This window comes from Dasypus novemcinctus, chromosome 10 (assembly GCF_030445035.2).
Source record: "Dasypus novemcinctus isolate mDasNov1 chromosome 10, mDasNov1.1.hap2, whole genome shotgun sequence".
Classification (NCBI taxonomy): Eukaryota; Metazoa; Chordata; class Mammalia; order Cingulata; family Dasypodidae; genus Dasypus; species Dasypus novemcinctus.
In genome coordinates, this window is record NC_080682.1 from 70,722,654 (window position 1) to 70,745,827 (window position 23,174).

General features: G+C 38.0%; 1 protein-coding gene across 11 annotated transcripts in view; it reads right to left on the reverse strand.

Annotated features, from left to right (window-relative positions):
* The window catches only part of GAS2 (growth arrest specific 2), a 183,197-nt gene that overhangs the window by 93,563 nt on the left and 66,460 nt on the right, over positions 1–23,174 (reverse strand). For all 11 annotated transcript variants that reach the window (XM_058305634.1, XM_058305631.2, XM_058305630.2 and 8 more), the window contains one exon: positions 878–1,019. In XM_058305634.1, coding sequence (XP_058161617.1) covers positions 878–1,019 — 142 coding nt within the window. The remainder of the gene's footprint in view (positions 1–877; positions 1,020–23,174) is intronic.

The window sequence follows — 23,174 nt, forward strand, 5'->3', positions numbered from 1 at the left end:
TCAAATATTTTCCACATTAGAGTTATACTGGGGTGGAGGCTGCAGAGAAGATTTGAACATTTAATTCTAGGATAGTGAGTAATGTCAAGACAGAACAGCCCAATGTATTGATTCTTCCAAGGAAATACAAAAGCTCACTCTACAGTTTGGAAATGAATTTGCCAATATTCAATGAGAATAAAAACCTTGCAATTTTCTGGGTAGGGTTTATCATAAGAGTATCTGTCTTTTATTTCATTCTGTCCAATTATCTCAACCTCTTCTGTTCTTGCCTGATTTTTAACTCCCTAAAAATATAGACAAATAGATGATTAGACGTATAGGTAGGAAGGAAGGAAGGAAGGGAGGGAAGGAAGGGAGGGAGGGAAGGAGGGAGGGAAGGAGGAAGGGAGAAAGGAAGGAGAGAAGAAGAGAAAGAGAAAAAGAAAAGAAAGAGAGAAAGAGGGAGACTGTAGTTTGAACTAAGTTAGAGCTTATAGTAGATGGTGTTTTTATACTTTTGTAGAGATGAAACAGCAATAATCCTCTGCATGGCTGGGGCATATGAGGACACCTTTCTAATCCAGTGTAGATGGTAAAATTTAGTCCTACATTCTCCAAATATCCCCCAAATTTTAATAGTCTTTGTTTTCAGCTTGGAAAGCTTTATGATATTTTGTTCCTTTTCTTACGTACAAGATAACCATCATAAGATGTCATGCATTTTCCATCTTCAAAAGGTTAAATTTATAACAAACTGCAAACTTAAAAGAAATTCAGATTTTTTAAGCTAGCAATCTGTGAAATGACATCATATAAAAATACGTTGATAGTTTTACTGGCAAAGATAGACAAAGAAAAATGTTTTGTCAGCTAAAATTATGAAGGAAATACATACCCAAACCTTCTGATTCAAATAGACATGTTTCATCCACCCCTAAATCTCGGCACCAGGATAAGAAATTTGCTGTATTATCTCTAGCAAAAAAGGAGCCTGAGGGTGCACTGGCTTTGCATGGAATCTTCTTCAAAGGAAGACTCTGGAAAACAAAGAAATTTTACCCTGGTAGAATATCTGACAAAGTGATCATAGTGACACATAATATACATTTGTTTTCAACAAAATGCTTTAGAATGTCCTCATGTCTTTAAGCGGGCTTGTGAAGAACTTCTAGAAATGGAAATCAAATGCTAATAAAACTTACTACATCAATAAACTATGAAAATCTGTGCCTGCAAACGTATCTTTCCATTTTTATTATATAGTAGCAAATATACAGTGGGTCCTTTCCTGGTTAAGATTGCCTCTTCTCTTTCTCTTCAATTATTTTTTGAACACCTCTTTTATCTAAGCATTTTATCAGTTTTGTTTTTGATTTTTATTTCTTCACACCCCCTCATCATTTGTACTTACTGTGTCTGTTTGTCTTGTTTCTTTTTTCTTTTGAAGGCACTGGGAACCAAACCTGGGACCTCAGATGTGGGAGGGAGGTACCTAACCTTTTGAGCCACCTTCATTCCCTGCTGTTGTGTCTCTCATTATGTTTTTCTTCTTGTGCCTCTTGTTGCATCATCATGTTGCGTCAGCTTGCTGTGCCTGTCCGTTTTGTCAGTTCACTGTCTTGCTAGTCTTCTTTAGGAGGCACTCGGAACCTACGCTCCCTGCTTTGTTGTGTCTCTCATTATGTTCTTTTTTCTTCTTGTGTTTCTTGTTGCATCAGCTTGCTGCACCTGCCCATCACACCAGCTCGCTGTCTTCTTTAGGAGGTACCAGGATCCAAACCAGGGCCTCCCGTTGGGTAGGTAGGAGCTCGATCACTTGACCAACATCCCCTTCCCTCAGTTTTTTTCCATCAAGTATTTATAAATGAATTTCTCATTTATGAAAGGGGAAGGCAGGAAATGCAAATGTAGTGCTTGGATACATTACACATACAACAAATTCTTACATGTATACATATACACCTACTACAGAAATTACACAGGAATGATAAAGTCAAAGAAAGCAACATTACCTGAAAAGGGAGATACTAAAAATCTTTTATAAATTTATTTTTTAAACAATTCAATTTTATTGATACACATTAATAAAGTATACAATTCATCCAAAGTGTACAATCAATGGTATTTGGTATAATCACATAATTGTGCATTCATCATTTCAATCATTAGAGCATTTTAATTTTTTCAATAATAATAATAATAAACAAAAAACAGAAGAACAAGAAAACTCCTTACCAGTCAATCTCTCTGTTTCCCCTTCTGTACATAGCTGCTATTTCTGGCTATTCTTGCACAATTACTTATTTATTTAAGAAGAGTTTTATTGAGACATATTCACATACTATATGATCTATCCAAAGTGTATAATCAATAGCTTTTAGTACAATCACATTGCTGTACAATTATCATCTCAAAAACTAAAAATTTTTTTAACAATAATATTCTACTGTCTTTCTTCCAGGCTATTTTCTTTTAAACCATAGGATATATATTATAAAATAATTCTAGTCTGAACTTGCTATTTGCCCTGGAAACATTATTTCTATTCTGCATCATTTCTCTTCTGGGAACTAAGAAAATGCTTATGATAAGGGAAGGTACAAATCCAGACAGTCTTTGCAATTAGTAATCTCATAAATTTTAATCAGCAGTTCTCCCTTAGCAACACACCAAGTATTATAAAATGGTTATGTTTGTTTGTTTGTTTTATATAGACTATAACAAGTTTCCATGGCATTCTATGAAGTCATAGAATCACTTCACTGGTACATGAAAGGCTGAGTCAAGTAACTAAAAGATCAAGGTGAAAGAAGCACTTTCTGATTTAAATTCATAGATGGGATGTTTCGTTTCTTCACTGTGTACCAAAAGACTTAACTAAAATGTTGCCAATTGTGGAGCTTGTTTACAAGGATGAATATAAAAATGAAGTATTAGCCTTTGTGAAATGATGAAGTCCTGTTAATAGCAAATGATTAATAAGAGTTCTTCATGTCCACAGATTTATGACTGTTTACATAATTAAACATTCAGTTATGACACCACTTAGAGGCTGTATCTCACCAGTCTCAAAGATCCAATTCTTTGTTACTGGCTGAACTTGATTTAAGGTATAAATAACCAAAGTCGTTACATGAACACACAAATATATATACAAATATATACTTTATGCATTATAAATAAACCATATATTGGGTTAGCTCTATAATATCTCCTTAAATTATTTGATCCAGATATCAGTCATGTGTTTCAAAGAAAAGCCTTCCTGTGTGAATTGCAAAACAATCAGAAATAGCATAATGCAATAAGTCTCCTTTATGAACTATTCATAGAAATCAACTCATCAGCATTTATAAAAGTAAAAAACATACATGTCTGGGTAAAAGTAAAATACATATACTTGAAGCTGGGTGGACTCAGAAGATCATGTCCTTGGAGATAATCCATTCCTGTGCCTGTAAATCTATTGTAGATGGAATCTTTTGATTAAATTACTTCAGGCAGGGAATTTGATTAAATTGTGTAACCCAGGGTGGGTCTTAATCCTCTTACTGGATTCCTTTATAAATGGGAGAAACAAGCAGAGACACAGAGAAAAACCCTTAGAAGCTGGGAGAGAAGGCCCCAGGACCTAGATGCTGAAATCAAGAGAACACAGAAGCTGAGAGGAGGCCGCTGAAGCCAAAAGCTGAAAGCAATGGAGCCTGGGGGAGAAGGCAGAGATTGGCAGAAACTGTCATTATGCTCTACCATGTACCTAATCACCTACAGGTGCAGCTCAGGAAGAAAGCATCTCCTGATGAAACCTTGATTTGAACATTTTCTCAGCCTCAAAACTGCAAGCTTTTAAACTAATAAATCCCCACTGTAAAAGCCAACACATTTCTGGTATATTGCCTAGGCAACCTTTAGTAAACTAAATCAGTATACTTAAATCTAGCAATTCTACTTTTAAGAATATATCCTACAGAAATAATAGCATTAGTGCTTAAATATATATGTACAACTATATTTGTTGCAATACTGACTGAATAGAAAAAAACAGATATAAGAATATATCAAAGGATGGGTGATAGAATAATATATAGAATTCTATCATTAGAGTGCAACTCAGTGTCAAGTCCCAGCCCCATTGAACTCACACAGAAGTAGACACACAGAAACACATATACAGGAAGACAGTGTTCTCCACAGATGCAGCCCTGAGAAAAGATAGGAGCCTGATATGAGATATGAGAAGCCTGAGAAGAGATATGAGCTGACTTTGTGGAGAGACCAGAGTAGCTACACCTGGAAAAAAATGAGCCCCAAGGGGGGAGGAGCCTCATGCCAGGCTACAGTTGAGATCACAAGCATTGTGAACCATGGAGCCTTAGAGGAAGGAGGAAGGCTGAACCCTCACAGACATCGCCAGTCATCTTGCATCAACATGTGACAAAAGACTTTGGGTGAGAAAATACCTCTTACAGTACCTTGAGTTGGACTCTTTAGGAACTGATAATTGTAAGTTTCTACCCCAAATTAATACCCTTTATAAAAGCCAACAGAGATCTGGTACTTTGCATCAGCACCCCTTAGTTATTTTTGGACAAATAAAATAAAAGGGGACAACCAGCAAGACAGTAGCAGAGTAAGGAGCTCCTAGAGTCAGCTCCTGCTGCAGGGCAGTTAGTAATCACCCAGAGCTATCTATAGCACCTGTTTGGGGGCTCCAGGAGACCAGAAGAGCATCTTGCAACATACTCGAAATAATGGAAGGAAGAGACTGAAGAGACTGCCCATCTGCAGAGAAGATTCATAAGTAGAGCGATCCACCCCACGGAGACTGGTGTTCGTCCCCAACTGGAGGCACAAGCTGCCTCAGGAGCTATTCTGCAGTTAGAATTGGGAGCTCCACTTCCCAAAAATGGGGAGGGAAGAGATGGTTGGGCACCAACTTCAGCTACTGATGAATAAATTCAGCAAGCTAAAGTATAATCCTAAGAACAGCTCAAGTTTAAACCTGTCCAAGTCAAAAAGAGGCTGGTAGCCACCATCTTAACTCCACACTTGGCAGGATGGGAAGCAGGGTGGACTGGCTTCTTTCCATACAGATCAGATCACAGCTCTAGCCTAAGACTGAAACCCCCCCTCTGGCAGGGAGGAAACTGGGGGGGCCTGCACCAGACTCTCCAGGAAAACACAGGCTATACCACAGAGGCTGGTGATCATCCTATTTTGGTAGTGCAAGCCACCCAAGGAGCTATTCTGTGGCTGGAATTGGAAGCTCCATTTCCAAAAATACAGGGGAGGAAGAGAGAGTTGGCCACTGATTTCAGCTACTGATGAGTAAATTTGGCTGGCTAAAGTATAACCATAATAACAGCTGAAGTTTGAACCTACCCAAGTTGGAAAGAAGCCAGTAGCCATCATTTTGACTCCACCCCCAGCATAAGGGGAAGCAGAGCTGACTGAAAATCACAGTGATGGGATAGACTGTTTTCTTTCACCCATTTTGGCCTGCAGCCTTGGCCTAGGCTTCCGCCCCACCTCTGGCAGGAGGAGGCTGGTGGACCCTGCACCATCTGATCCAGGTAACTGCAGGTACATTCGGTTGGCACAGACTAAATTATCGGAAATCTACTGGGGCAACTGTGGTCATCATCATCCCAAACTGCATAGGTTGCTACCCACACCTGCAGCACCATCCCTGTCCTAGGCAGGGAAGAAAGGAGCATTAAGCTTCTTCAGTCTCTGGGCAACTACAGTCTAGGTCTGCACAACCTGGATTGTTATACACAGCTGAGGTTCTGTCTCTAACCCTGGCACAGGAGAGAGTTGGGAGAAGCTACAATGGTCCCTGGGGCAATGAGGGCAGTTTGAACATCCACAGTTTACACTACCAACTACATCCTTGGCTCCAACTGCACAACCAGCAAGGGAGAAAGGGCAGGAAGTCCTAAACTAAAGAGAAAAACTGCACCCAGAATAAATATTCTACTAAGCCAAATGCCAAGACAATAACAAAAAAATTACAATCCACACCAAGATACAGGAAGTTATGGCACAGTTGAAGGAACAACATAAACTCCAGATGACATAAAGGATTTAAGACAATTAATTATAGATATTCAAACAAATCTCCTTAATAAATTCAATGAGATGGCTAAAGAGATTAAGGATATTAAGAAGACCTTGGATGAGCATAAAGAAAAAATTTGAAAGCATACATAGAAAAACAGCAGATCTTATGGAAATGAAAGGCACAATAAATGAAATTAAGAAAACACTGGAAACATATAACAGCATATTTGAGTAGGCAGAAAAAAAGGATTGGTGAACTTGAAGAAATGACCTTTGAAAGTTAACATAGAAATGAACAGATGAGGAAAAGAATGGAAAAAATTGAACAAGGTCTCAGGGAAATAAATGACAGCAAGAGATATGCATACATACATGTCATAGGTGTTTCAGAAAGAGAAGAGAAGGTAAAAGGGGCAGAAGGAATATCTGAAGTAATAATGATAGAAAATTTCCCAACCTTATTGAAGGACATAATATCCATGTCCAAGAAGCACAATGTACTTCCATCTGAAAAACTCCAAATAGACCAACTCTGAGATGCATACTAATTAGAATGTCAAATGCTAAAGACAAAGAATTCTGAAAGCAGCAAGAGAAAAGCAATGTATAATGTATAAGGAATACCCATAAGACTAAATGCTGATTTATCACCAGAAACTATGGAGGCAAGAGGACAGTGGTATGATATATTTAAGATACTACAAGAGAAAAACTTCTAGCCAAGAATCTTATATCCGGCAAGACTCTCTTTCAAAAAATTAGGGTGAGTTTAGAATATTTACAGATAAACATAAACTGAGAGAGTGGTAACCAAGAGACCAGATTTGCAGGAAATACTAAAGGGTGTGCTAGAGCCTGAAAAGAAAAGAAATGAGAGAGAGGTCTGGAAGAACGTCTAAAAATGAAGATTATATCAATAAAAGTAACTAAAAGTGTCAAAAGAGTGGTGAAATTAAAATATGGCAGACAAAATCCAAATATTCAGGAATAAAATTAACCAATGACGTAAAGCTCTTTTATTCAGAAAACAACAACCCAATGTTCAAAGAAATCAAAAAAGACCTAAATAATTGGAAGAACCTTCCATGCTCATGGACTGGAAGACTAAATATCATTAAGATGTCAATTCTACTCAAACTGATATATAGATTCAATGCAATCCAGATAAAAATTCCACCAGAGTTTTTTAAATAAATGGAAGACATGATTTTCAAATTTATTTGGAAGGGTAAGTGGTCCTGAACAGCCAGAAACATCATAAAAGGAAAAGCAAAGTTGGAAAACTCTCATTTCTGGACTTTAAATCATATTACCTAGCTATAGTGGTAAAAATAGCACGGTACTGGCATAAAGACAGACACATAGACCAATGGAACCAAACTGATGGTTCAGAAACAGACCCTCACATACATGGTCAAGTGATTTTTGGTTAGCTTGTCAAACCCACAGAGCTTGGGCAGAATGGTCCATTCAACAAATGATGCTGAGAGAACTAGATATCCATTGACAAAAGAAGGAAAGAGGATCCCTATCTCACACCTTATCAAAAAATTAACTCAAGGTGAATAAAAAACCTCAATATAAAAGCAAGAACCATAAAACTTCTCAAAGAAAAAGTAGGAAAATATCTTCAAGACCTGGTGGTAGGTGGTCGATTCTCAAAAGAGGTAAGAGGAGGACTGAGATGAACTACTGATGTTTAATGCATGTAGAAGTTTTAATTAGCTTTACTGTAAAAGTGTTGATGGTAACACATTATAGTGAGTAACAGCTGGTTTATAAATGGGGATGTGGCTGAAAATGGTAGCCTAGGGTTGTAAATGCCACTTTTCAGAATTCTAGAGAATAATCTAGGTTCTGAAAATCACTGTAAACCTAGAGATAGATGAGAATTGTGGTTGATGGTACAGATGCAAGAGTGTCCTTTATCAGCTAGAGCAAATGTACATCACTATTGCAGGGTGGCGGGAATATGGAGAAGCGCAGGAAAAATACAACTGGAGTGACCTATGGACTGTGGTTAGCAGTAATAATGTAATATTCTTGCATTTATGCCAAAAATGTACTGTGTTGATAATGGAGAAATATGGAAAATGTGTTCCAAATGTATACTATGGACCTGGTAATAATCAGATGATATTATCTCATAATCCACAACAAATATTCCATCATGGTGTGGTGTATTGATAGAAGGGTAGCATTTAGGAATTCTTCACATGTGCACGATTGTTTTTTAAGTTTACAACTTCTGTCATAAAAATATATTTTAAAAATAACAGCAGGGTGGGTTGGGAGAAAAATCAAGTGTAAGATAAGGACTATAATTAGCAGTACAATTTTTACAAGATTCTTTCATAGTTTGTAACAAATATCTCACGACAATGCAAGGTGTTGATGCAGAGTTGACATATGGGACCCCTGTATGATGTTATGATGTTTGCTTTGTAAGTTCACAACTTTTACTACACTTATTGTTTAGTATGTACATATATAAATGATTTAATAATAATAATAAAGTAGTTTGGGGGAAATACTTTGGTTAATAGTAATATTTTGAGGATGCTCTTTAATCATTAGTTAAAAATGTTTAACAATTATGCAAGTTATTGGTGGTAGGGTGAGGTATGAGAGCTCTGTATGTTTTTTTTGTAATTTCACAAGTATTACTATACACTTCTTATTTACATATGTTCATATAGGAGTGATATGCTTTAATAAATTCAAAAAAAGTAAGCTTGCTATTGGTACACCATAACTTGGGAATTTCCAAGGCAGAATAACTCAGCAGAAAGTCTGGCCTGACTAGCTACTTTGCATTTAGGTGATTTTGTGGTATTTGTTCTGTTCTGGAGCAATTAGTTAGAGGCTCCCATGTCAACCAGAGACTGGGAAACTGTAAATAGTGTGAATGGAAGCCACCAATCTTCATCCAGATGAACATTTTACTTGGTGGAATTAAAAAAAAAAAAAAAGTCAGCCTCATCAACCCAAACTCATGGAGCCTTTCACACAGCACGTATGAAGTCTATCACATATAACTAGTAACAGGAAGCTCAGAGGAAGTGCTTAGCTTGTAGGATTCAACATTCTGGTTGCACACCAACCAGAAATCAAAGGGTCAAGGGTCTCCCCAAGGCTTCTATGTCATTTATAAGTAAGACTCTTAGAGAAGAATTATGGATTTCACTTGAATTAAAGAACAAAGGATTCAACAATACCAGTCCCAAATATCTTTGGAACCTACTATTTTTGACATGTTTTACACAAAGTATTTATAAAGTTCTTTATAAAGAACCTTAGCAATTACATCTCTTGTTTTGCATTCATTTTTTAATTTTTAAATTTAATTCTTATGAAAACCTGAAAAAAAAGTCAGCCTTATCACCTCCATTTTAATAATAAAAAATAAAATAATATGAAAACTGATAACATTGAATAAAATTAACTTTCACCTTTCTGAGGAAATCTTGAAAAAGATGTTTAAAATACAAAAGTGCCTTAATTATGGAATTATGTGCTTGAATACGAAAAATTTACCACAGATAAGGAGAGATATACCTCAGATATAAAAGTGAATGTTCATAAAAAATAATAATAATAAATTAAAAAAAAAAAAAAAGTGAATGTTCAGAAAAGAACCTCCATACATAGCTACCCTGGTATATATTCCAATTAGCTTTCCCTTTACTGTCCATCCCTCCAAAGATCTCCTACAGCACTTAAATTGTATAGTCTTCAATTACTTACTCGTATTTTTCCAAACTTGACACAATGCTGGTATATAATATATCCTCCAAAAATGACTGGTTACATTCGGCCAAATGATAGTCAACTTGAGGGGAGGGTCAAATACTATGCATCAGTGTCTAGATATTCCCGAGGGACATGTTTTGAGGGCCTTTGAAATTCTCTAAATCTGTAACATTCCTATACATAAAATGCTTCTCATAAATGTGGAAAAGCATAAATGAAAATTTTACATGATACTGTCAGGACTTTTTAAAAAAGCTACTGGATATGGAATGATGAGCAGAAAACAGCCAAGCTGAACTGAGATGGGGTAGACATTAGGCTAATTCAAAAAAGAGGTTTTCTACTGTACACCAACCTCCATAGCATGGGATTCAGTATTTTGTGTTAGTAGCATGAAAAATTTCTACCAAGAAACCATTGGGATCTAGTAGGCTATCAAAGTTCAATCTGTGACCGTAAAGACTATAGTAACTCAATTCAACTCAATTCCAACTGTATCCAGAATTATGTGAGTCTCCACAGATGAAGGACAATCCTCTACAAGATTCCCTGTCAGGCACCAGTTGCAAATTTGACTTCTAACCAACTGGCCACAAATCCCTTTAAGTTCAACAGTTGGCTAGAATGACTCCTAGAACTCACTGAAAGTGCTATACTTAAGAACAATTTTAGCTTTTTCATAGTCAAAGGGCACAAATAAGCCAAAATAAGAGGAACACAGTACCAGGTCAAGGATGGTCTCAAACACAAGCTTCCATGTCCTCTCCAACGAGGAGTTAGAACAGATCACCCTCCCAGCAAACTGATGTATTTTCTCAATCATGGAAGCTCATCTGGGCTTCAGGTGTCCTGAGTTTACATGTGGTCTCATTACATAGGCATGATTGACAGAATCATTGTCCACATGGCTGAACTCAATCTGCAGCCCCCTCCCCTCTCAGGGGTCAGGGAGGGGGATGATATAAGGTGGCTCAAAGCCCCGACACCAAATTGCTTGGTTGGTCTTTATGGTGTGGCAGCCCCCACCCAAAGGCTGCAGATGTGGCTAGCCCCACCATAAAGAACAAAATACACTCTTATCACAGGAAATTCCAAAGATTCAGAAGATGGTTCCCCAGGAAGTGGGGACAAAGATCAGCAAGGGCTTCTTTATACTACAGAGATTATATGCAAGTAGGCAATAGGATACATCTTTTAATATCAAGGGGCTGCTTGTTTCTTTATATCTCTCAGTGAGATTAATACAGGATAACTACTTGTGGTCCCTAACATAGCTGAAGATTGGTTAATTAGCATAAAATAGAATGGTTATGAATTCCAAAATTATCCTCCCCATGCCCATCAGGAAGTAGCTAAGGTAGGTTCTAATAAAAAGAATTTAAATTTCTTCCTAAGGCTTTTCATTCCCTCCACTCCTCTCAGGTTAATCACTTCCTAGAGCTTTGGAATCCAGTTACCCGGGTTCAAACTAAGCTACAGCACTGACTAGACATGATACCTCAGGAAAAAGCAAGTTACTTAGTCTCTGTGTCTCAGTCTCCTTTTCTATACAACGCACAAAGAAAACAATTCACACCTAATTGTCTATGTGTATGTAAATGTGAATTAAGTAATAATTCAAGTCAAAGAGTAGGTGTTCAAAAAGGTTATCATTATCATCAATGCAAGTAAAAACATACTGAATTACCTATCATTTTCTTCTCCCTTGCTTTCTTGCAAACATTTTGTTTTTTAAGGGTACAATGATTCAGAAAAAAACTAGCATACAATTAATTTCTTCCTACCTTTGTTCCAAACATGAACTTCAGCTTATAGTAGTTTTCCAACAGAATTTTCTGCAATCATAATTCTGTATCTGTGCCATCAGATATCATGGCCACAAATAACATGTGAGCACATAAAATGTGTTGAGTGAGATTGAGGAACTAATTTATTTTTTTCCGTTTAAGCAATTTAAATTTAGATAGCCACATGTGGATGGTGGCTATCATATTAGATTGCACATTCTTAATGGGGAAGTAAAGCTTTTATTTGGAGTTGCATACGGTCCAATATTTGACCACTTGACTAATTTTCCTTCCAACCCTAACACTGCCCCTATGTCTCTCCATTCCTCTTCAAATGCAGTGACTCCCCAAGATGCAATAACAGTGGCATGCAAATGTGTTGATAATTTACAAAGATTTTAATTATATGCTACAGAGTTCAATAGAGGTATGTCTTAGTTATGGTGTCACAGGTATTACACATTTCCAAGGACCCTAGAGACCAATTCTACTTATAAAAGTCTATAACTCTGACTTATCTCATAGACTGAGCACTGGAGTATCATGTTCTTATTTATCATTATACTGTCACAGTGCTGAACATAGTGCTTTATACACAGGGGGCACTAACTTGTTGAGTTCTTAATCAGGTGGGGGAATGATAAAAGAGGGAATTGATATTGTGAGTACCTATGAAGCACCAGGTACACAAAACTTACAGTCAATTTAATCTTTAAAAATTGATACCATGAATGAAATAGGTAGTATCTCCATTTTCCAGATGAAGAAATTGAACTCCTATACAGTTCAAATCAAGTCACTCAGTTTTAATACTCATACATTTTTAACTGTTCTATGATATCTCACCAATGCCTTGAATTTAATGTATTTCAGTATTTGATTACTTTCCCAAGTTATTGGCCAGGTAGCATTCAAATAAAAGAATTATGGATTCTGTTTCTCCATTCTCACCAGAAAAAAAGGGGTGTGGGTGTACTAGCCAGCCAAAGTAGTGCTGATGTAAAATACCAGAAATTGGTTGGTTTTTATAAAGGGAATTTATCTGGGGCAAAATTGTATAGTTACCAGGCCATAAGCATAAGTTACTTCCCTCACCAAAGTCTTGCCACGTGTTGGAGCAAGATGGCTGCCAATATTTGCCAGGGTTCAGGTTTCCTGGGTTTCTTTCTTCCTGGGGCTTGCTTCTCTTTCCTCACAACCAAGCTCCTCTGTGTGCTTACTTCTCAGAGCTCCAGCTCAAGACTCCAACCTCCCTTCTCCTTGATGCATTCTCTCTGTGAGTCTCTGCTTGCCAAGAGTGCGGGGATGCAATGTCCTACTGACGTAGCTCAATCAAAGCCTTAATCATTATTTAATCAAGTAAAAGTAAAACCTCTGAATTTAATATACTCTAATACTCCCAGAGGAAAAGACCATTTTACAAACATAATCTAATATTTCTTTTTGGAATTCATCAATAATATCAAACTGCTTTGGGGGTGTGGGGAAGACTGAGAGAAAGGCAACTTCAGGTCTTTGTAGGCTGTAAACTGAAAATTTAATATTAGTATTTTTAAAAATTCATTCTTATAGAAGTTTGAGAAAAATTACTACCCTTGGTTACATCAAGTAGACATTTCAGATATAAAGCAGAAGAGATATAAAAGAAGACATGGCAATTGTCAAGAACTAATATCTTTCCTTTTTCCAAAGGGTATATAGAAAGTACTGTTCAAACATGCAGATAATAAAGGTATTCTTCCCATGATGGAATTAATGTTTTCACTTGTATCCCCTTGCTACTTTTAGTTTCTCTATGTATTTTATTGAAAAGAAAAAAAAGAGCTCTCTTCACGAAATTATTTCATTAAACATTCACAGTAATAAGGTATCTAAATATAACTACCAAGGGGTTTTGGAGAGAAAGGAATATATTCTCCTTTCTAATATCAAAATTATAGAAATTTAATATACAGGTAAAAAATCCTCCTCTGGTGCCATAATCCTCTCCTCTGGACTCCACAATAGAACCTCAGACCTCAGATCAAGTTATTTAGTAAAGCAGCAACTGAACTCACTGGCATTAGATTCAGAATAGCCCCTCCCTTCCTGTTCCCTCTCCATGATAAATTCCACTCTACAGATAACAGGTGTAATAGAGAAGTTTTGGTGTACTCTTCATTCTGTAATACCATAAGAACACTCACATAAACAAAAAAGAAACATGAAAGAATATTTCTACCAGCAGAGCTCTCTCTGTAAAACCATGAGGATAGTCAGTTAAATAAAAAATTTAGAAAATACGTAAAGTGTTTTCACTTCATAATTCACAATGATGCTGGAAACAAATATCAAGACTAGACCTCAAACTTCAGGTTTAAAAGCTTGAGATATACAATAAAAACTTAGTATTTCACTGACAGTTGTTTAAGGAGCACCAAATGCCTCACAAGGGTAAAAATATAGGAAGTTCAGCAGCAAATACATTTCTTCCATTTTTATATGCATTATGCCTATTTTACATATGCATCCACATGGGAATCATTATCTAAATGCTAGATGACTATGAAAAGCTTCTGTTCTTAATCAGAAGCTTACATATGAATAGGCAGAGATTTGCTTCTTATTACAAACCAGCTCCTGAAGGGCATGAGTTGGTGAGGTCGCAAAACCAAAGAACACACTTGGCATTTAGTCAGGCATAAGCTTTATTGATTCTTAATGGACCAAAGAGGCTCTCTGATGGTGGTGGTTCAGAGAATGCAGACAGTGTTCCACAAAGAGATGAGAAAATGAGGGGTGACATAGAAGGGGATTCAGAACAAGAACATTCCATAGGGTATGAGAACAGAGTTCCTGCTAGGGTCCCATGACAGGGCACATGGGGTCTGGGGATGTTTTCATTACATTCGTAGGAAGGACATTTACTGCTTTGGGGAGTTTATAGTTTACATACCATCTATGCATTCTCTTCCTTCTGGGGAGGGTTGTTAACCTTTAACTTATGCCTAGGTCACATAGGTAGCTATGAGCTGAGGACTTTGGGGGGTGCCCTGAATCCCCACACTTGTTAAAAACTCCAAAAGTCTAGTCCTACACTTTGAAATTCAATTAACTGGTGGGGTTATCTGAGAATTTTAAATAGAAATTGAAACTGATTCAATTCAATCAACCATTATGCCACAATTCTATACCTGTTATAATATTAGGCATTGGGAACTGAAAGACAAAAAAGAAAGAAAAAAGTGATAAACACAGAGATCCTCCCTGTGCTGTTGAAAAACAGACTTTAAGATCATATTATCATGTTGAAATAATTATAACAGATGTTTAAGTAGTGATTTCAATATAATTCTTTGGGAATTGAGGGGGGAATGTTAAACTCTGGGGAAGGATTGTTTGGGCATTGGTCAGGGAAATCATTCAAGGGAGTAGCCACTGATAGGCTTGAAGCATCAGCAGGTACTCTTACTAGTCTGACAAGAAGGGCAGTGCATTCCATAAAGTTAAATGGCATTTGGCAAAGCTTGAATAAGTCTACAGGTACAAAGGATGAGTTCAAAGCGCATATGGAGGAGAAGATGCGACTAGATAAATTGACTGGTACTTTAGTTTCCTAACTGCTAAAGCAAATATCATACAGTGGGTTACCTTAACAGTGGGAATTTACTGGAGGCCAGAAGGACTGCTTCCTTCAGGGATAGTGACTTCAGAATGGATGACAATCTTTGGAGTTCTGTGGCTTTTCCATCACAAGGGATGTACAGCATTGTCTTCTCCTTCCTCTTCCAGGTTAGGTTGACTTCCAGCTTCTGGATGCTCCCCTTGGCTTCTCTCTGTGACCATCTCTATAAAGCCTCCAGTAATAGGATTAAGACCCACCCTGATTTAATTGGGCCACATCTTAACTGAAGTAAACTCATCAAAAGGCCCTATTTACAATAGATCCATACCCATAGGAATGGATTAAGTTTAAGAATATGTTCTTCTGGGGCAAATAACTTCTGCATCAGGATCCCAATGAGTCTTTTATGTCAACCAAGGACTAACACTATAATAACAACAGGGAGTGATGAACTCAAAGGACCAGCAGAGGCCAATAATAAATAAAGGGGTGAAATGAGCTAGTAGCTTTAGGGGACTAAAGGGAGTAGAGGTGATTGTGGAAAACTGAAGTGCTCATGCCATATCCAGGTGGGGCAGCCATAATTATTGAGTTCTAAGTCACTATAGCCATGAATAAATGCACTTTCAATATTGCTAGGTTTTCCAATTTTTCAAAAGATTCTGGAAATCCACACATTTCAATGTGAAAATCTTGATTTTTAACACTTTGATCTCTAGGCAGATGCAGTCACTGGCTTACAATCTCAGGGTTCATAATGAAGAGTTACAAAAGGATTTTAACGTTATAAACTAAGAAGTAACCCAATTATATGTGTGCTTTGGAAAAACAATCTCATTGTTGTCAAAGGATGGACTGAAGGAAAAAAAGAATTTTGAGATAATTCTAGGAGAATGAAAAACAATGGTTTTTCTCTCTGCCACTTTCATCTTGGGAAACCATTAAAGCATAGCTAGAGTAGCAAGACTAGAAGAGTCAGGTTAAATGGGAGGAAAGGAATTGACTCTATGAACATGAAAGATTCCTAGGAAAGAGAAAGGAGTGTTGGATACCAGATGTGACACTTCCTCAGGCCCTCATGACACTTACGTAGTAGCTCAAAAAAATTAATGATAGTGCCAAAAATCTTTTTGAAAATATATGTCAATTTTTGAGTTCCTCCCATAATCAAGGAATTAAAGAAATAGGCAAGAAATTCTTTTATACCGAATCTTAAATTTTCATTTCTAACAACTATTTTGCACTTGTTAAGATGGAATAACTTTTAATAATTGTTAGCAAATTTTGAGTTCACAGAGTCACAGATTCCAATATTTTAGTCAAAATTACTTTCTGGTAACCACCTGTAGCAGTTTGATGTGGTTTATGAATTCCAAAATAGATATTGGATTATGCTTGTAAATTGGGCTGTACCTGGGTGTGATTAAATTATGATTAGGGCTTTGATTGGGCCCCAGCAGAGGAGTAAGTTGGAGTTTTGATAATGAAGTTTTGATGCTGGATTTTTTAGCTGGAGCCAGGGAAGTAAGCATACAAAGGAGTAGAGCAGCTGAGCCTGAAGAGAGTTGAACCCTGGGGAAAGAGACAGAGCCAGTTCCCTGACAGTCTACAGTTAGCCTTGTGGAGAAAACAGAGCAGCTGAGCCCAGAAAGGAATGAACCCTGGAAAGAGAGGAACCCAGGAAGCCTGAACCCTGGCAGACGTCAGCAGCCATCTTGTTCCAACAGGTGGCAAAAGCCTTTGGTAAGGGAAGTAACATAATGCTTTATGGCCTGGTAAATGCAAGCTTCTACCCCAAATAAATACCCTTTATAAAAACCAACCAATTTCTGGTATTTTGCATCAGCACCACTTTGGCTGACTAATACACCATCTGTAAAATATCCAACAAATAAAAACATTTTCAAAAGTCCAAAGGTTGTTTTATGAATAGATTCCAGGAAATCCAATTTATTTCAGAGGCTAACAGATTTCTACATACTTTCTGAACAGAGACTACATGTCTTTTTTTTTTTTTTTCCCCAACTCCACTACACTGCAGAATATTTGGGGGCACACTGAGAAAGCCCATCAATTGACTGGTGCTACCTCCCTAGATTGTTCAGTAAGTAATGAACGGGGAGGTGTTAAACTCTGGGAAACTGAAAGATGAAAAAGTTAAGCCTTGAAACTGCAAATCACTAGCCATGAGACTGTGGCCAAGAACAGTTTCTCAATCTATTTAACCTTTTGGAACTTCAGGTTCATCATTTGTACCATGTTTTGAGGATCAAATAATATGTCTAGGACAGTGCCTAATGTTAATCATAGGCACAGCTGATCTTTAATTAATGTTAACTTTTCTCTAAAACGTATCGACTTTTGCTTCCATTTACAAAGAATGCCCTGGGGGTTGCATAATAATTACATAATCACAGCTATAATTACATTTCAACCCTAAAATAAACTACCCATATGTATTGGCCATAGGAAAAAAAATTAAAATTTAAAACAAATGCCTTACATGTATATGATGCTTTAAATCTAAACCACTTTTATCAATCTTCTAATTTTTTTTTTTTTTTTTTTTACCATAATGTGCATCTGTCTCCTCTACTCAGAGTGGGCTTCTCAAAAGTCAAATGTGATTGTGATTCCCCTGCTTAAAAACCTTTAATGGCTTCCCAGTGATTTTAAGATAAAAAACAAAACTCAAAACATGGCCTCTATGGCATGTCTTAGCCTGGCTCCAACCTCTTCCAGTTTTATCTAGCACCATACCCCTGCACTTTGTCACACCAGCACACAAGTTTTATTCCCATCCCACATATTCCCATGCTTGCAGCCCTTACACATAACTGCTCTTTTTCCCTTCCTGTACTTCTTTGCTCATTAACTTCAAATCCCACATGAAGAATCAATTACTCAAAACACAACCCCTCACTTCCTTATAATAGTCAAATCCACATTGTTAGAGTCCTCCTGATGTCATGAACCTGTGTGATTAACTGATTAGTAACTATCTCCTCCTTCATAAGTTCCATGAGGAATGGAATCATGTCTCGTTTCATTCACTAGCTTTTCCCTAGCACTTAGCATAACACTTATCAATAATATTTATGGAATTTGTTGAATAAATACAAATCCAAATGTAGATATAAGTCTTATTATTACCTCCAGTGAGCGGCAGCAGAGTGGAGCGGTTAAGGGCTCAAACTCTGGCACATACTACCTGGGTTTGAATCCTGAATTTTCACTTAGTTGTATGACTTCAGGCAAGTAACTTAACTTCTCTCTGTCTCAGTTTCTTCATCTCTGAAATGGCATAATAATAGTGTCTACTTCATAGGGTTGCTGTGAGAGTTACAGGAGTTTATGTGGAAAGTTCTTAAAACAGTGCCTGGGCACACAGTAAGGCCAAAGCATGTATCAGAAACTGAAGCAAAGAGAAGCTAAAGGATGTGATATAAAATTCAGTCTCAGACTTCTATGAACCTTTCAGGGATTTTAATGATCACTGAAACACATAGGTACAATCTAAAAAATCCACATATACACAATCTCAAAACTATTTATCTTGCTATCAGAGTGTACATCATGTCATTACACTTCCCCCAAAACAGGATTTCCCTTTTGTAGTTGAGGCCCCATCATCTTCATTATCTGTCACACTTAAAAATTCAGAGAAGCTTTGACTTACCCTCACCCATTCCTTCTATAGCCAATAAGTCACCAGTAGTTTAATATTACATTTCAATTAATTAAAATGTCTCTTTAATTATCCTACCCATTCAATACAGTACTGACACCCTTACTCCAAGCCCTTTAGCATGTCATGTCTGAACAAATGGAACAACTCAACAAAATGTTCTTCCTGTCCCCAGCCTCAAATCCCTCCTACCCAATCTGCATATCACTATCACATTAATCTTTCTAAATTAAACTTAAACAATGTCTTCAAAATAAAGTTCAAAACAAGCTCCATGGCCTTTCAGCTATGAGGCTATATTCAACTTCACCAGTCCATGTGCCAAAAGTTTTTCCCATATACCCCCACAGCAACCATGTTGATTCATTCACTATCCCTGGAATGCCCTTGATTTTTTCCTTCTTCAATATTTGGTTGAAACAGTCACTCCCAATTTAGATAATATCTGCCTTTCCTCTCTGCCCATCTGTTTGCACCAGATCCAGATGACTCAAATTCATTGCTTCCATGCAAATTCCCCTAAGAACCTTGAGAGATTGGCCTGTTTCCTGAATTCCCATAGGACCTGTGGGCAGTTTGGTATTGTTTTTATGAATCCCACCCCCCAGAAAAAGAGAAAGAATATGATTCTAATCTGGTCTGTTCCTTTGGGTTTGATACTCTTTAATTGGATTAAATTTAAAAGTCTTAAATTACTTAATAAAATCAGTTTAGGGCTTTGATTTGACCACATCAGTAGGGCGTGACTCAAACTGAGTCCCTGCCCCCTTGGTGGGCTGATATAAACATACACTCACAGAAGAAGAAACAGGAAGAGAGAGAGCTCCATAGATGCCAGAGGAGAGAACTTTGATCCTGCAGCCCCTGCGAGGTAGGCGCCATACACCTGATAGCTTGCAGCTGAAGAGAACAGAGCAGCTGAGCAGCTGAGCAAGTCTGGGAAGAAACCCTATGCTGGACTGATATAGGAAGCCCTGAGAGAGGAGCTCTATGCCAGCCTACAGCTGAGATCAGAATTTGGGCCCACAGAGCCTTAAGAGCAAGAAGGAAGGAGAGACCAGGAAGAGTCGCCTGCCATCTTGCTTCAACATATAGCAAATTACTTTGGTGAGAAAGCAGCCTTGAGATGGACTCTTTAGGGCCTTGTGACTATGAATTTTACCTCCAAATAAATACCCTTTATAAAAGCCAACAGATTTCTGGTACTTCTTTCGCTGACTAACATAGGACCTACGGTCTCTGTATCATCTGTATCATCAGGTGTCAATATATAATGGTGTATCTAGATGAGCTGAGAGTAAAGTCTATAGTCATTTGTAACTAAAAAAAATATGTATTATCTTAGCAGTTTACAACTGATATATCATTTAAGGACTATGCTAACAAAGGAATATTCAAGGTAACCTAGAGAGTGCCCCCTTACTCATACACTTACATGTTTTCTAAAGCAGGAAGGAAAGGAATGGTATGACAGGGAAGACAGGGAACCCACAGAATTCAAAACCCATGGGAGTATATTGCAAATTTGCATAGTAATCCATGATCTTTCCCCAATCCTACTCTTCCCTGACCTTTCCAATTAAAAAAAAAAAATTACCATCCATCCATTTCCATGACCAATCTCCTTTACCCTCTCTATCCAATTCATCATCCTGCCAATTCTGCCAAGTTTCAATGTATCTCAAAACCATTTTGTTCTTTCCAGTTTCACTGCCACCATCCTAAAATAAGTGCTCATTATGTCTTACTTGGCCTGGGACTCCCCAGTTCCACTCTCATCTCTCTTCTTCAATCCATTTTCACACTGCTTATATCAACTTTTAAAATGATTATGTGGGAACTGGACTTAGCCCAGTGGTTAGGGCGTCCATCTACCACATGGGAGGTTCGCGGTTCAAACCCCGGGCCTCCTTGACCCGTGTGGAGCTGGCCCACGTGCAGCGCTGATGCGCCCAAGGAATGCCCTGCCACATGGGGGTATCCCCCATGTAGGGGAGCCCCACGCGCAAGGAGTGCACCCCATAAGGAGAGCCGCCCAGTGCAAAAGAAAGTGCAGCCTACCCAGGAATGGTGCCGCACACACGGAGAGCTGACACAAGATGACGCAACAAAAAGAAACAGATTCCCATGCCACTGATAACAACAGAAGCAAACGAAGAACACGCAGCAGATAGACACAGAGAACAGACAAGTGGGGCGGGGGCGAGGCAGATAATTTTTTTTTTAAATGATTATGTCATGCTCCTGTTTAAAACCTTTCAATGGCTTAATATTATTCTTAGGGTAAGTGCCAATATCCAACAAGATCTACATTTGATCTCATTTCAACACTCTCCCTATTGCATGCTAGTGTCCAGAAACACTCATTTGCCTCAGAGTGATTGTGTAACCTCACATCAGAGGACTTTCTTATGTACTATTCCTCTATTTGAACTCCCTTTATTCCTTTTCTGCCTAACTCCTATTCCTGCTTTAAAACAATGTAAAATATCCTTTCTGTAAGGCTTGGCTTGGTCTTTTCTTAAAGCCACTCATGTACTTAGACTTTTCCATAGTTCACAATACAGTTGTAGTTCACTATTTGCCTAATTATTAGTTTAATGTTCTTCCCCTCTGCTATTTCACAAATTTAAGAACCATGTCACCATCTAGTACCTTGCCCTGCATATTTTAGGTGTTCAATAAATATTTGTTGAATAATTATTTGAATGTCATGAATGCAATTGAAAATACAGAGTGTGAGAAAGACTGATGTATGTAACTTATTTAGCACTTGCTATTGACAGCTGTACTTTTAGGTTCAGATTTTATTTATTGACTATGGTAGGTTGAATTATGTAACCCAACAAACACATGATCTTAATCTTAATCCATCTTCCTGTAGGGGTGAGCCCAAAGAAAATAGGACCTTTTGAAAATGTTATTTTTAGTTAAGATGCGGCCAAATGAAATAGGGTGAGACTTAGTCCAGATTACTGGAGGCCTTATAGAGATGACCTAGAAGCCACAGAAGCAATAAAGGAGAGAACATTGCCCTGTGACCAGAGACAGAGATAGATGCCAAGGAGTCCCAAGGATTTCCAGCTGCAGGACCAGTCTTCAGGGAGAACGTAATCCTTGCTAACATCTTGATTTTAGACTTTTAGTTTCTGAAACCATGAGCCAGTAACTTCCCAAATGCCCAAAGACTATTAAGGTCTTTGAGAGGAGACAGTTATTCTTTACTCTTTTTTTAGTTTATCAGTATCTTATACACATTTAAGTTAGCTCTAAAATGTTTATGAATTAAAAAATCTAGAAGATTACCATTGAAAGATACTTCATATAGGGTGATCAGCAAAGGCCTCAGCCAAAGGGAACATTTAAGCAGAGGCCTGAAGAGAGTGAAAAGCAAACCCTAAGCCTATCTCTGAGGAAAGAGGACTCTCAAAAGATAGAACAAGCCAAAGGCCTTGTGGTGGGTGGGATCTGCTTGTTGGGTTCAAGGAGGAGCAAGCAGGCTGGTAAACTAGAGCAAAGTGAGCTGAAGGAAAAGCCATAGGAAATGAGATGACAGGAGGCCAGGGAGCAGAGCACATAGGGGCTTGTCTGCTGTTGGAAAGATTTCGGCTTTTGCTCCCAATAAGTTAAGGTGCAATTGGAGGAAGCGGACTTGGCCCAGTGGTTAGGGCTTCCATCTACCACATGGGAGGCCCACGGTTCAAACCCCGGGCCTCCCTGACCCATGTGGAGCTGACCCCTGCGCAGTGCTGATGTGCACAAGGAGTGCACCCCATAAGGAGAGCCAGAGAGCCACCCAGCACGAAAGAAAGTACAGCCTGCTCAGTAATGGCGCCGCACAGATGGAGAGCTGACACACAAGATGATGCAACAAAAAGAAACACAGATTCCTGTGCCGCTGACAACAGAAGCGGACAAAGAACACGCAGTGAATGGACACAGAGAACAGCAACTGGGGCTGGGGGGCGGGGAGGGGAGAGAAATAAATAAATCTTTAAAAAAAAGGTGCAATTGGAGAATTTTGAGCTAAGAACTGACATGATCTGACTTAAATTTAAATTATTTGATGATTTAATCCAGGTAAAAAGCTTACTTGGACTGACACAGAGTAAATGCTTGGTAAATGTTTGCTTTATTAGCATATCTCATGGCATTTATTAACTCTGAGAAAAAAGAGGATTCTACTTTTTAATGTTTAACCAATGTTTAAATATAGCAAAAATGGCACCAAAGGGAAGTGGATGTGGCTCAGGTAAAAAGGCCTCTGCCTACCATTTGGGAGGACCTGGGTTCGATC